This window comes from Sminthopsis crassicaudata, chromosome 4 (assembly GCF_048593235.1).
Source record: "Sminthopsis crassicaudata isolate SCR6 chromosome 4, ASM4859323v1, whole genome shotgun sequence".
NCBI lineage: Eukaryota > Metazoa > Chordata > Mammalia > Dasyuromorphia > Dasyuridae > Sminthopsis > Sminthopsis crassicaudata.
This window is the reverse complement of record NC_133620.1, coordinates 48,998,130-49,013,875: the sequence shown is the minus strand read 5'-3', so window position 1 is coordinate 49,013,875 and position 15,746 is coordinate 48,998,130. Positions and strand designations below refer to the sequence as shown.

Below are 15,746 nucleotides of genomic sequence, written 5' to 3'. Positions count from 1 at the left end.
ATTTTTCAAGATAGATGAAAAAGATAGTTTTCAAATTCCTTTTGGTTTTTTTTAATTTTTTTTTTATAAAAGGTAGGTTTATTTGGTTCACATTCATTTTTATAAGACTTTGTGTTCCAAATTTTTTCTCCCTCCTCCCTTATAGCTCCCCTTCCTAAAACAGCAAACTATCTGATATAGGCTATATATATATACACAATACTTTTCAACATCTTTTCCTATTTGTCATGTTGTACAAGAAAAATCAGTTGTACAAGAGAAAAAACACAGAAAGAAAAAGCAAGCATAAACAAAATAAACAAATAAACAAAATAGGTGAAAATATTATGCTTCATTTCACATTCAATCTCCATAATTCTCTCTCTGGATGTGGATAGCACTTTCAACAAGTCTATAGGAATTGTCTTAGATCACCACATCGCTGAGTACAGCTAAGTCTCTCACAGTTGATCATCACATAATCTTGCTGTTTCTGTGTATAATGTTCTGCTCATTTCACCCAGCATCAGTTCATATGTCTTTCAGCCTTTTCTGAAATTAGCCTGCTCTTCATTTTTTATAAAACAATCATACTCCATAACATTTATATACCATAATTTATCCAGTCATTCTCCAACTGATGGGCAATGGACATCTACTCAGTTTCGAGTTCCTTGCTGCTACAAAAATTTTTGAACTTGTGGGTTCTTTTCCCTTTTTTATGATCTCTTTGGAATACAGATCCAGTAGAGACACTGCTAGATCAACAGTTTGATAGCCCTTTAAGCATAGTCCCAAATTGCTCTTCAGAATGGTTGGATCATTTCATAATTCCACCAACAATGCACCAACAATATCCTCACATTTCCTCCAATATTTATCATTTATCATTACTTTTTCCAGTCATCTTAGCCAATATAAAAGGTATGAAATGGTACCTCGAGTTGTCTTAATTTGCATTTTTCTAATCAGTAGTGATTTAGAGAATTTTTTTCATGTGGCTAGAAATTAAAGCCATGAGAAAATTTGTCTATTCATATCCTTTGGTCATTTATCAATTGGGGAATGACTTGTATTCTTATAAATTTAAGTCAATTCTCTATGTTTTAGAATTGAGCTAGCTGTAAAAAATTTTCCTAGTTTTTTCTTCCCTTCTCATATTAGCTACATTGGTTTTATTTGTACAAAAACATTTTAATTTAATGTAATCAAAGTTATCTATTTTGCATTTCACAATGTTCTTCTTTGGCCATAAGTTCCTCCCTTCTCCACTGATCTGACTATCCTTTGTTCTCCTTACTTGCTTATAGTATCACTCTTACTGTCTAACTCATGAACCCATTTTGACCTTATCTTGATATAGGACATGAGATGTTGGTCTATCCCTCATTTCTGCCATACTATTTTTCAATTTTCCCAGCAATTTTTGTTAAATAGTGAGTTCTTATCCCAGAAGCTGGAGTCTGGTTCACCAAACAGTAGATTACTACAGTCACTGACTTATTATGTCATGTGTTCTTAACCTATTCTATTAATCTACTACTGTATTTATTAGTCAGTACCAAATGGTTTTGATAACTGCAGCTATATAATACAACTAGGCCACCTTCCTTTGCATATTTTTTTCCATTAATTCCCTTTAATATGCTTGATTTTTCGTTCTTCCAGATGAATTTTCTTTGATTTTCTGCTAGTTCTATAAAATAACTTTTTAAAACATTTTTCAATTTTTTTTTTTTTTTTTAAAGGCAACTGATATTATGTGACTTGCATAAAGTCACACAGCTAAGTAGCATTTAAGGCAGAATTTAAATCCAGGTCTTCCTGATGCTATGGTTGCTGCTTTGTCCACTGTGCCCCCTAGTGGCTAGTGGAAGTTATAAAGGGACAAAGTTAGATCGCTATAAAGAAAACCTTTCTAAAAATCAAACTTGTCTAAGTAGAATACACTGCCTTAAGAATTAGTAGATTTTCCCTCATTAGAAGTACACATGCAAAGGTACCACTTCTCATTAAGGATGATGTAATCAAAATTACTTTCTGAGTATGAGTTAAAGGAAATGACCACCAAAGTCTCTTCCTATTACATTCTGTAATGTCATTTGGCCATTATTAAAACAAGTGAGCAAAAGTTACAAAGGGACAGCTTTTAAACCATTACAAGAAAGAATTATCTATCACACACTGGTGTCCAAGTGTAGATATAAGTGTTGAATTTGGAATCAGTGAGTTCCCATTCCTTGAAGGTATGGAAGTAAAAGTGAAAGGCCACCTTTCTGGGACTTTTTGGAGGAGAATCCTCTATGAGTTGCATATTAGATTACCTCTAGAAACATAGACTCAAATAAATACTACACAAATACTCGTTCATAATCTATAAAAACTTAGCTAGAACACAATCTCTTGTTGTTCTCCCACCTAGATCCAACTTGTATCTGACTCCAGATGACTTAAAATCAGTGATGCTAAATCACTTTACTGATTAAGCGGAATTAATGGAACAGAAAATGGTCATATTGGTAACTTAACACATGAAAGCAAATCCATTTATAATATGGTTAGAAAAAAATGAAGGACTTTTTTAGCCATCTTTTTTTTTTTTTAAACCTCATCTAATATGAAAGGGATAATAATGTTGACCAACAGTTCTAACATCATTTCATATCAATAAACATTATCTTTAAAAAATGACAATGATAAATATTTTCCTACTTACATTTTTAATAACCAAATCAAATATATAAATGTGTACCTTATGGGACCATAGTTCAGCATTATGAAGGCCAGCACTACCATCACACATACAGCTCTCCGTTTTGGACTGGGGACTTTGAGCTTCTGGTTCTACAAAGAAGGTTCACATTACACAATCAATTTTGCATCAGTTGTGCAAAAAAAAAACCATGAATTTACCAGCATATGATAATCATTTTACTAGTTTAGTACAAGGGACACAGGGAGAAAACACATTAGTTTTCAAGTGCAAAAATGTATTTCCTCTCATCAAATGGGTGTGTATCTGCAAAACTGTTTTAAATATTACTGAGTCTTGAGACTTCATCAAATTCTTGATTCCCTCTGGTAATGAAAGATAAAGACAGCAATGGATAGAAAAAATATAAATTATCTAAACATATCATGTTAGTCATTAGTTTCAACCACCATTCATTCAGGTTGCTAAGGTTAAATATGAACTCAACAAGTTGTTATATTCAAACAGATTTCAATTTCATTTCCAATTCCTTGCATGTCTCTGATAAACTAAGAATGAATAAAATCTAAGTAACAAGAGGAAAGAAAAATAAATTTCCAAATAATCACAAACATAGACAGTTAGAAGTGGATTAAAATTAGCCATATAAGAAATTATCTCTTTTATTAGACAATGTAAACTACTATGTTTCTTTTTAAAGAATTAATCAGGGACAGCTAGGTGGCACAGTGGATAGAGCACTAGCTCCAAAGTCAGGAGGACCTGAGTTCAAATATGATCTCAGACACTTTACACTTTCTAACTGTGTGTGACACTGGGAAAGTCCCTTAATCCCAAATGCCTCGGACAAAAAAAAAAAAAAAAAAAAAGAAGAAGAAGTATTAATCAAAAGGTGAGGAAAAAGTTTTTCTACAGAATATAATTTTTAAATTACTACTACATGGCATACAATCAGAAGAGAACAGATAAAGAACAATATGAGTCACTCATATTGTCTCTCCAAAGTGGATTGGTTGCAATATGTTTTTTCTATTCATTGCAAAAATTCTGAGATGTTCCTGATCTTTACTGAGATTTAGAAAAAACAGTGAAAAAAAAAAATCTTATTTAGAAACTATCCAGTTGTACTAATAAAACCACTTTCTTGAGAACATAAAGAGGAAATATGACTTGAATAACTCAATCATCTAAATGCCTCAAAATGATTGTCCTCATCAAAACAAAAAAGAAGACAAAACAGCAAGTGGTGAGATGTATTGTAAATATGAATCTAAAAAAGCTTTCTTTCCACTGCTGTATCTTGACTATAGAAAAGTTCATCAAAACCTATTTCCCCAGATGATGCCATTTTCTACTTTACTCACTATAGTTTGACTATGAAGTTCCTTAATAGTTTTATATCTAGTAATGGCACTTAATAGCTCCTTAACCCAACACTAAAGTCAAAGACAGGCATAAGCAAGGATTCTTTCATTTTTGTATTTCTACTTCCTATGCCCACCCAGCACCCAGGATTTGTGCATTGAGTAACACCTACCTCTGATACTACTTCATCTAGCTGCCTCTTCAGGGATCCATTTTCTTTTTTAAGTCTCTCATTTTCTGAAAGGGCTGCTTTTAACCTTGCCTCCAAACCTAACATATATTCTTTCTTCTTCTTACGAGATTGACAGGCTGACTCTCGATTTTTGATCATGCGCTGCTGTCTCCGTAGAACAGTCACCTAAGAAAAGAGACAAATAGAGTTGATTAAATTTGAAACCTATCTTATTTATTCATCCCTTAAATGCCACATAACCCTGAGAAGTTATTTGTTTACAAGTCTTTTACATGCTGTTAACCCATCATAAATTACTTGTGTTATCAACTTATATTAACAAAGGTTCATTTTCATCTTAGTTTAGAGTCCTTTGCTAAATGCTGAACTGACCTGTGAAAAGGATCCAATGATTGAACATATTTCTCTAAAAACTATCTTAGTTATATTCACAAAGAACTGTTATCAGATTCACTGCACAATGATTATTTTCTAGATTACAGCAATTCTCAAAGACCTACAACTACATTATAGTGGGAATATGCACACTGACAAAATTATAGATCACTCACTTATTGAAATTATCTGAAGTCAAAGTTAGTTATTTTTCATTTGATTATATTTTGAAAATTGCTTAAATGAATGATTATGAAACAAATCTTACATATCAAATGGCCCTTTTCTCTCATTAATTCTATGAACACAACACCTGATTCCTATATAATAGTGGTAGCTCCTTTTTATCAATGCACAAGTGCTTTGAGAGAAAAACTCTTTTTTCCTTTTCCTCCTAAATATGGATCTATTTTTCTATGATTTAGAGTTATTGCTTTAGATCATAATTATATTAATACGTTCAATCACTTAGAGAATTTATTCACTGTTGAATGAATTTAATGAATGAAAGGATTTAAACAGTAACCTCTTTAACAATGAATCCTGGATTTACATTTCTAACCTCTCAACTATACTTCAGGCCTATACTTTGAGTGGTATATAGGGTACCTTCTTTTGTAAGTCCCATAATTACTTCAGCTTCAACATATGCAAATTAAAGTTATAACCATCTCCTTCCAGTTAAAATAAATAAATAAATAAACCTTCCCTCCTTACTGGGAGTTTTCTGCCTGTGCTATATCACTAATCTTCCAGACTCCCTGACTAGAAATCCCGGACTCATTTTTGATTATTCTTCTCTGTCATCATCTGTTTAAAAATATATTTACAAGTCACCATGTTTTCTTCCTTCAAAGTATTTATCAGATATAAGCATTTCACTCCATTTCCATTTATTACTGTTTGTGAAAATGGAGAAAAACCTCACATTCTGATTACTCCAATAGATCCAATTCCTTTCTCTCAATCCATATCACTGAAAATCAAAAACAAATTTCTCTCCTTAGCTTTTAAGTTTCTGAAATCCAACTCTATCTTTTCCCCTCCACTACTTCCCTCCTTCCCCTTCTGTACTCCACTACTCATTATCCAATAGTCAATACTTTCCAAACATACCAAACTCACTCCCCACTCTGTAGTTTTATTAATATTTTTCTCACGGAGAACATTTCTCTACTCTTCGTATTCATTCTTTATGCTTCAACATAAATCCCAATTTTATTCAACTTTTCTAGTATACATATCTTTTCTTTCATTGAATGTCAACTGCTTTTACAATTAACACCACACAAGCTAGTTTTAATAAAGGTAAAGGGAAGTCATAAAAGAATAGATCAGAAAGCACAAAGGGGTAAGGTTGAAGAAGCCATAAATGAAGTCCTATTAAAAAATCCTCAGGGCAAGATGAATTTAAAATTATAGAGAATTCTATAAAAGAAAAATTAATTCTAGTACATCATAAATTACTTGCAAAGCAGGAAAAGGAATCCTATTTAATTTCTTCTATGATGAAAAGGCAATAAAATAATATAAACTACTGACCAACAGCTCTACTGAACATCAAAAGATACAGTATTAGTAAAAAGTCTATAGTATCATATTTAAAAGATTATACACACTATGGTCAGGTTGGATTTATACAAAAAAATAAAGGACTCATTAAATATTAGGAATAATATAAACTGTCATCGGGGGGAGGGAATAGATGGAGGGGGGGATAATTTGGAAAAATGAATACAAGGGATAATATTATAAATATATATATATATAATAATAATAAAAAAAGGAATAATATAAACTACAGATCACAACAGATTAAAAACAAATCGCAAAATTATATAAATAGTTGCAGAAAAAGTTTTTGAAAAAACAAAAGTATCCACCAATGTTTAAAAAATAGCAAAAAGCACAATAAATGGATCTTTTCTTAATATGGCAAATTATACCTATCTAAAATCAAGAGAAAGTATTATATTTATTGTAGACTACTAATATATCTGGAATAGTCTGATGCAATTATTATTCCTAATCATCTCATTCTCTAATCACTTATCTTACCACCCTTAAAAAACTACATACAGTTGTAAAGTAGTCTCCATTTAAAACTAGCCATATAAAAAGTGGTATTTTATTATTAAACAAGCATCTGCACATTTATTTGACCTTAAGAGAGGTTTATGTAAAAGAATTTTCATAAATGGCTTAATTCTTTTTAAAAGTTGGATTGATTCAACAATCAATATTCTAGGCATATTCTCTTTTATTTTTTCAATTAAAAGTATTTGTGGGTCTGTAAACATTAATAGGTCAAAGTGGAAGAATAGACTAATAACCCTTTGAGTATGTAATGCTACTAGTACTTCAAAGGCACAAATGATTACATATTGAAGATAGAGTAAAATATGATTATTAGAAGTTCATACTATTATAAACTGATGCATATGTCAAATCTTGGTTACATTAGGATGAATTATCTACAAGTTTCACATGCTTATGTGTCCTGATTTTTTTATCTCTAAATCTTCTGAGATTATGAGGTCGATCATTAAAAAGATCAATAGCCTCTCTATCTTGTTTGGTTATAAAAACTATGGATTAGACCTGAGCAAAGTACTTTTAACTGTTTCCAGGTCACAACTAGGTGGTGAAATGGATAGAGCACCAGCCCTGGAATCAGGAAGATATGAGGACTTAAGTTCAAAACTGACTTCAGACATTTGAAACTAATTGGTACAACTACCTCACTCAATAATTTAAAAAAAAAAAAAAAATGAAATGACTTCTAAATTACAGATGGCAGATTGTCCTATAATGCTTTATACATTGAATAGATGCTCATTGACTAAGTTGGTTAAAAGCATATTACTATAAACCAAAATAAATACATGAACATAATCCATTCTTTTAAAAGAATGTCGCTATCATTATTGGTCAACAGCAACAGAAGAATGAGACTGAACTTCACAGTCCTAAAATTTAAAAAAAAAAATGTGCAATACTATTTATTATTGTATATTTTCAAGGCTTTGTATTGCCTTGTTAAACAAAGGTAATCTTGGATTTCATAATTAGGTTTAAATTGCATTTAACAAATTTGGATTTCCATTATCCCTCTTTTTTTTTTTTTTTAATTTCATTCTTGGCAATCAAAATTTAATTTACTTCTTTCTGTTAAGGATATTTATAATGCAGTTTTCCACAAATCAAGAAAAAGCCTCAGTACTAGTACCTTGAGCTATCATACACTTGGCAGAACAAAACCAATGATCCCTCCCTCTACTCAATTTTTTATCCCTTTGAAAGAGAATGTCTTCTACTCTGATGTATAACTCTCTAGGTAAGGAGAAATGGTAAGCATGATTCTCACTAAGCTTAAGATATGCAGGGCTATGAACATCATCGAAAATCCATTTACAATGCTGGATGTCTGTTGTCTCAGTATATTCTTTTTTTGTCCTAATCTCACTCCCCTTTCTTTGTTCCTTCCTCATCTCTCTCCATCTACCCTACTGTCTCAGTATTTTTTTTTGTCTGTCTCACTCTCTTTCTTCCTCACCTCCTCCATCTACCACCCTTCCACATCTTCTTGTCTTACAAGCCTCTGCCTTCTACTTTCTGTCAGTCTCCAACTATCCAATGTTCCTGATCAAAAAAATTATGCAAGTTTTACTACTGTAAAAAGAAGGGCCAAAATCCAAGTCTTCAGACTCACAAAACCACTTTGTTCTACTCTTCCTGCACACTGAGATCATAAGCTCAGAAATGATAACTACAATACTGTTAAAAACTCAGGCATTTTTATTCCTGATGTCCTCATTAAAATGATCTCAGGTGCCAGTTAGCTCTATGTCGTTGATGCTAAAAGGAAGCTATTTCTGTACAGAGCATGAGGGACTCCTCAGGTATAATATAAAAAATTTCCTAACAGTAACATTGTTAAATAAGTAATGGTGAAGAGATTACAATGAAACATTTAATTGTGTCTTTGTTTGCTGGTGTCTTCCCTGAGCATACTAAGAATGATCTTGTAGGGTCATCCTTCAACATATGTTTTAAATATGACTTTCTCTATCCAGGCACCCTGAATACTTTCTTCTAATACTACTTCCCCTACTAACAAAGTCCCAAAGCTATTATAGAATTTCATCATTTGAAAATGAAAAAAAAAAAAAAAAAAAAAAAAAATATATATATATATATATATATATATATATATATATATATATATATGGAAAAGCTTGATGTCTATAATTCTCTAATAGTTAGCTTTTCACACATGATGGCTCTCTGTGATCCTGGAAAGTCATTTACCCACTCTGTGGTTCAGGAAACTCTCTAAGACAAAGAACTGACACAAGAAAGTACCAATCTGCAATGGTAAAGGAAGTTTTCAGAATTCCTTGTGGCCATTTCCTGTCATACTCACAAAATTACCTTTGAGAATATATTTTTCTGTGGGTTTCATACTCAAGAACTCATAATGATATTCTCAAAAAAAAAAAAAAAAAAGTAATCCATTCTCATTAGAAACACCTACCCTGGTAGGCTTGATCAACTCAAGCCACTTCCTCAATCCCTTTTCTTTGAAAAAGCTCATTCAAAATTGACCTGAGAACATCTCTTATTGTGAGTCCCAGTCCCAACTTTCCCAGAAACACAAAACAGGACACATTTCCATAAGGCCAAAAAGAGTAAGCGAAGCCAGAGGAGACAAACAAATTCACACTAATAGGCCAGTGAATGGAAAGAATCCAAATTAATTTAAAAAAGCAAATTCCCTGGTTCATAAATACAAGTGTTGCAAGTATGAAATCATAGTTTTGTTCTATAATAGCCTAGAGAATGGTAAGAAAGATAGTCAGAATTAGGTGTGGTGGTTTTTAAAGTTCTGGGTATCTATAATATCTAGTGGTAAATCATTAATATGTTATTCTTTAATTATTCTCCCTTTGTTGTTTATCATATGCCTGCCTGCCTTCTCTCTGCTTCTCCAAGTGGACAGGTGGCTTTATCAGTTGAACATTCACAGTAAATGTGGCCTTCAAGAAAAAAAAAGACCCATATATAGGCTTGCTTCCTTCCATCTCACATTTGCTTCTCAGGTCTCAGGGTATTTTCCTGGTATCAGACATAACAAATTTACATTGGTGAAACTATTCCCCCAAGTGTCTCATTCATATGAGTAGCATTCTCTTGAATGTCATTACAGAAACTAAGAACAGAACTTTGAAAGATGTATTCTTCTACACCAGATAACAAGAGTATACAACACTTTTTTAAATTAAAAATACAAATGAAAGTAAAATATAAGTGCCAACCACAAGACCACATGGAATATGAAAATCATCAGGGAATGGACTCAAGTCCCAGCTATTATGACCAATGACTAGATAAATCAATTAATTTCTATGAACTTTAGTAACTGTATGTGTAAAATGAGGAAAATCAATCAGAAGACCTTTTAACTCTGAATGCTTTGAAATCTATAAAACAAGAACTCTGCTCACTGTCTTTTTCTAAACAAATATTTCAGAGGAGGAAAATGAAACACCAGAATGATCATTCAAGATAAATATTTAAAGTTCCATTGAAGATGGCATTGTAAAAGATCACAAAGGCACCTAGCTCTCTTATCCATATGTATTCCTGAAAAGATCTAATAACAGCACCAGAAAAAAAAAAAAAAAAGAAATTGATCAAGAAATACAAAAAAATTGTATGCATCTATAAAACATTCTTTGCAGAAATAAAGATAGAACTAAATAATTAATTGCTCATGGTTGGGCCATGCCGGTATAATGACAAAACTATTTAATTTACTTATTGATTGATTGATTACAATCAAACTTACTAAAAGGGTATTTACTGAATTTAAAAAATTCATCTGGTGGAACAAGAATCTCAAGAAAAATATTGGGACGGGGAGTAGGAGTGGGGAAGGAAATGCCTAGCAGGTCTAGATATCAAACTGTACTGCAAAACAATAATCTACAAAATTATTTAACTCTAATTAATAAAACAAAAACTGATTAATGGAATCTGTTATATATACAAAATTAAAAAACAATTCATAGAAACCAACTATTAGCATTTTGTCACTATTTAACAAAAACTAATGAGAAAACTAGAAAGCAGTATGACAAAAATTAGGTTAGACCAACATCAACATCATATGCCCTTATGACTTCCTAATGGCTATAGGAACTAAATATTCAAGATCTCATTATAAATTAGAGAAGCATGAAAGAGGTACCTTTCCCAACTATGGAAAGCAGACTTCATGACCAACCAAGGGATAGAGAAAATTCTAGCAGATAAAATAAACAATTTTGTTATCATAAAACATAAACACTTTTGCCTAAATAAGATCAATGCAGTTAAAATTAGAAGGAAATTTTTTTTAAATCTTTGCAGCAAATTTCTCTGATAAACATCAAATATTCAAGATATATAAGAAATTAAATAAAAAATATAAGTAAAAAAGTCATTCCTTAATAAATATATGATCAAAGGATATGAACAGATAGTTCCAAGAGAACAAAACTAGCTATCAACTGCCACATAGAAAAAGATTATGTAAATCATTAATAATAATAAAAATGCAAATTAAAGCTCTAAAGGCTGCCTCATACCCATGAGACTAGCAAAAATGATTAAAAAAAAAAGAAAAAAAATGACAACCCTTAGAAGGCACATGAGAGAACAGGCATAATAATGTACTTGTGGAGCTGTGAATTGATCCAGCCATTCTGAAAAGCAATTTGGAATTACAAATAATAATCCACTAAACTACACATATCCTTTAGCCCAGCAATACCATTACCACGCACAAACACCAAAGAAATCAAAAAGGAAAATAATCCATAAGTACAAAAATAATTATAACATCTCTTTAACCCCCCCCAAAAAAAACCGGAAAGTAAAAGTGTACCCCATTAATTGGGACATGGTTTCCAATGTGATACAAATATAATGGAATAGAAAAGTGCCATAAGAAATAATCAAGGGGATGAATCCAAAGAAACTTGTTAAGTGAGCTGAACTAGGAAAAACATTTTTTGCATTGATTACAAAGCAACTTAGGTGATACAATGGAACAAACACTAAGCCTGGAATCTGAAAGATCTGATTTCAAATCTGGACTCAAAACATTTACTAGCTATGTAACTCTGAACAGTCTGCCTCAGTTTCTTCGACTGTAAAATGAAAAAAATAATAATACCTACTTTCCCAGGGCTGTTGTGAGGATCAAATAAATAAATACTTGAAAAACACTTAATCTAGCTTGCTAGTTTGTTTGGCTGTCTTCCTTTTTGATATTTTATAACATGGCAAAGGAAAGCAATTTTGAAAAACTTAAGAACTCTGACCAATGAAATTGCCAATCAAGACTACAAAAGGCTGATATTGAAACAGACTACCTCCACCTCCTGACAAGTGATGAATTAGAGGTATAAAATGAAACATATAGTTTTGATCATGGTTAATATGTGGCTTTATTTTGATAATCATACTTCTTTTGTTAAAAATTAAGAGAAGGTTGGAAAAGGCAAGGAATTCTGGAATACGAATTCCAGAGGGCTACTAATAGGGATGCCCCCAAAATAGAGTAAAATAAATACCATGAAAGGATTTTAAACATATATAAAGAAGTTCAGGGGAGACAACAACAAGAAAGTAGGCTCTGAAACTAATATAATACTTTCATTAGAGACTTTTAAAATATATAAGCTGTATGCAACAAATAAGTTTTATATAAAATCCTTTTTCTCTTCTTTGTACATGAAAATATTTATTGGAATTTGCCAAGTTCAGAATAACAAAAAATTAAAAATTAAAGAAAAAATTAATTTTGTGAAATCAAAATATACAATGTAAAAAAATATTTTAATATTTTAATATTAATATTTTGATAATTATATTTTTTCTTCTTTCTAAAGGCTTTTCACAGGAAGGTCATATGATTAGCATGTAACTTATGATCTCTGGATTCCACAATGGGTTCTCAACAAACCCTTGTCAAATATGCTCTTATGATCCCAACATGCACCCTGAAGAAATATCTGATCTAAACCAAAGGATTATAAAGATAGTCACGCAGGGATTTTTGCATTTTCCTCATTAAAAAATACAGTGCTATAATGTCTTGTCACCATTTATAGTATTGCTAGACAGGCTGCACAAAGACAAATCAGCAAAGACTCTGACATTACAAAGGACTCTGTGGTGAAGATAAACTATTAGCTAAAGATGTCTAAAATTCCATTCTTTGGTTTTCAAAAACAGAATACTCCAAGTTCTTTTTGCTTTCTGTTTTCCATTAACAAAATTTTATAATTTTTTTTAGTTGGAACCTATTCTTAGTATCTTTCTACTTGGTTACTATTAAGAGCAATCAGAATCAAAGTGTTTTTGGTTTTCTTTAAAGGCCCAGAAATTCACTCATTTTTAAATGTGTGACAAATACTAAAATAATAGGCTTAATTTTTAAAGCACATCATGCCAATAACATTACAAACTCCAGGAAATAATACAACTTAGACTTATTATTCTGCTTCGCCTCCAAAAAACTTTTAAGTGTTTAAGCAATATCATTAGAATCCAGGCCTTTTCACTGCCAATTCCATTCTCTACATTAGTCTTTAGTTCAGAAAATGGCAAGCAACTTCTCTCTCACTGAAGTGAAATCTCAGGGACTATTTTCATTTTTGTTTTTGCATCTTAAGCACCTGGCACACAAATGAATGTCTGCTAAACTGAACTGTATTTCTCCTACTTTCTTGATCAAAGAAGATCCTGTCAAACTAGAATAGTCTGTCTTCCTTTTTTCTGTTTCTTAAAGAAAAACTGTCAAACTCAAATAGAAATGGGTCCCTGAGGTCTGCCTATTGACTTAGAAAACCACAAATTAAAATTATCTATGTTGTATTGTATTTTTATATATTTTATTAAACATTTCCCAATTAAACTTTAGTTTGGTTTGGGCTAGACTCTTGCAGCCCAATACTATCCTTCTGCCTTAAAGTTTTTTAAAATTTATTTTAGACTTTTTTCTACTTCACTCAAGAATATTCAGTTCTACTAGTTCACTATTCCCATTCCCACCCTAACCCTGTCTTCTTATGCTGACTTTCCTAATATAATTCATAACTTTTATCTACTCCATAACCACAGTTTATAATTCATTTGTTTATAAACAATTTCTAAGTTACCTCAACTCACCACAAGATTCAAAGCTCTTTAAAGAGAAACAGTTAATCTAAATGATATAACCTAGTACAGAGATATGGTGTATCATCATGAGTATGCCCTGTGTATGCTCATAAATTTTGATGGTGACAATCACGGTAACTGGAAATAACAAGGAATGTAACATAAATTAAAATATTATCTGTTTTTAACTAACAAAACTGATATGTCTGGGAAAATTCAATGACCAAACAGAAAGATCAAAGAAAGATAAACATGCTTTCCAATGAAGTGTCCTTTGTAGTTCTAGCATTGCCACTTACAAAGATACGTGTAAGGAAAATTTTCATAGCAAGTGGAGAGCCTGTGCTTGCTTTTTCCATCAGGAACAGAGCCAATAACAAACTGTGCTCCCTTTAAAATATTATGTGAAGTTTCCAAAGAAGTTAGGTCTCAAAGAGAATGGTTTTACCAGCAATGGGCAACAAGAGTGGGAAAATAATTTGAACCAGGGAGATTGTTTCATAATAGAAACTATGGCATTTAATGCTGTTTCAGGATATGGAATGCCAAGAACTTTGTTCATGGCAGTAGCTAGGCTCTAGAGAATGAAAATAACCAGATGAAGGTATAAGAAAGAAATTATGTCAACATTCCAGTCATAAAAGACCAATGAGCTTTTTTGACAAGTTCCAAATCTTTCCCCCCCAAGTTTATGATTTAAAAGCACTTCACAATAAACCAAAGGAAAATGTGTAGTCCTTTTATTTATTTTATTTTACACTTGTCTTTTTATGCTGACTTTTCTAATGTAATTCATAACTTTTTTGACAAGTTCCAAATCTCTTCCCCCAAGCATATGATTTAAAAGCACTAGTATGCTTCAATATATATATATAAATTTTTTTTTTTTTTTTTTTTTTTGTCTTTTGCTGAGGCAAATGAGGTTAAGTGACTTGCCCAGGGTCAAATAGCTAGAAAGTGTTAAGTGTCTGAGGCCAGATTTGAACCCAGGTCCTCCTGACTTCAGGGCTGGTGCTCTATCCACAGCGCCATTTAGCTGCTCCAACAATATTCAAAAGTAAAGAGGAAAAAAGTTTAAATATAAATCAAAATAGGACATTTTTTTTTACTTAATCCTATTTAAGTTAATATTATTTCTTCAATACCTAAAGGATTGACACTAAAGTCACTAAAATTCTATTAAAAGAACCTAAGACTATGTTAACACTTTTAGGAAACATATTATAACAGGTACCTCAAAGAGAAATATAGTAAGAAGCAGATAGAAACAGATGGCATTATCAAACTATATCTTGTCCACAAAAAGTGAGCAAAGAACATCATTAAGGACCATAATATGAACTGAAAAAAAAGTTGTAAAAGAGATGAAATGGCTAATCTAAGAATTCACAAAAAACGAAAAGATCTAGAGAAGGAGTCTAGTATATGGAGTAGATTACTTTTGAAGGATTTTTGAAAAGACCTCAGACAAGAATTATAATAGATAAAAAGTTAGAAATGAGACATAATCTAGAGTAATAAATAGACTAAACTCAACAGCAAGGTCAATGATCCCTCTAACATGCCACTGACTCAATTTTTTCAAAACAGACTTACTAAATATGTATATAGTATATATATATATATATATATATATATATATATATATATAGAGAGATGAGAGAGAGAGACGAGAGAGAGAGATAACCAGATAATATAACATATATAGATATATATGTGTGTATGTGTGTACAAATGCACACACATACACACACATATAATATCAATTGAAAACTCTAATTATTATTCTGTTAGAAAGCGCTACAGAAGAAAAACAATTTTATCATTTTAAAATGTACTAAAATGACATTTCTAAGAAAGGAATACTACCTTAAATCCTTTTTCTTAAATGATAATCTTTCCAGATAA

General features: G+C 31.5%; 1 protein-coding gene across 2 annotated transcripts in view; it reads right to left on the bottom strand.

Moving 5' to 3' along the window:
- The window catches only part of ATF6 (activating transcription factor 6), a 180,041-nt gene that overhangs the window by 128,579 nt on the left and 35,716 nt on the right, over positions 1 to 15,746 (bottom strand). For both annotated transcript variants that reach the window (XM_074266443.1, XM_074266444.1), the window contains exons 8-9: positions 4,230 to 4,415; positions 2,732 to 2,823 (exon numbers count right to left, since the gene is read on the bottom strand). In XM_074266443.1, coding sequence (XP_074122544.1) covers positions 2,732 to 2,823; positions 4,230 to 4,415 — 278 coding nt within the window. The remainder of the gene's footprint in view (positions 1 to 2,731; positions 2,824 to 4,229; positions 4,416 to 15,746) is intronic.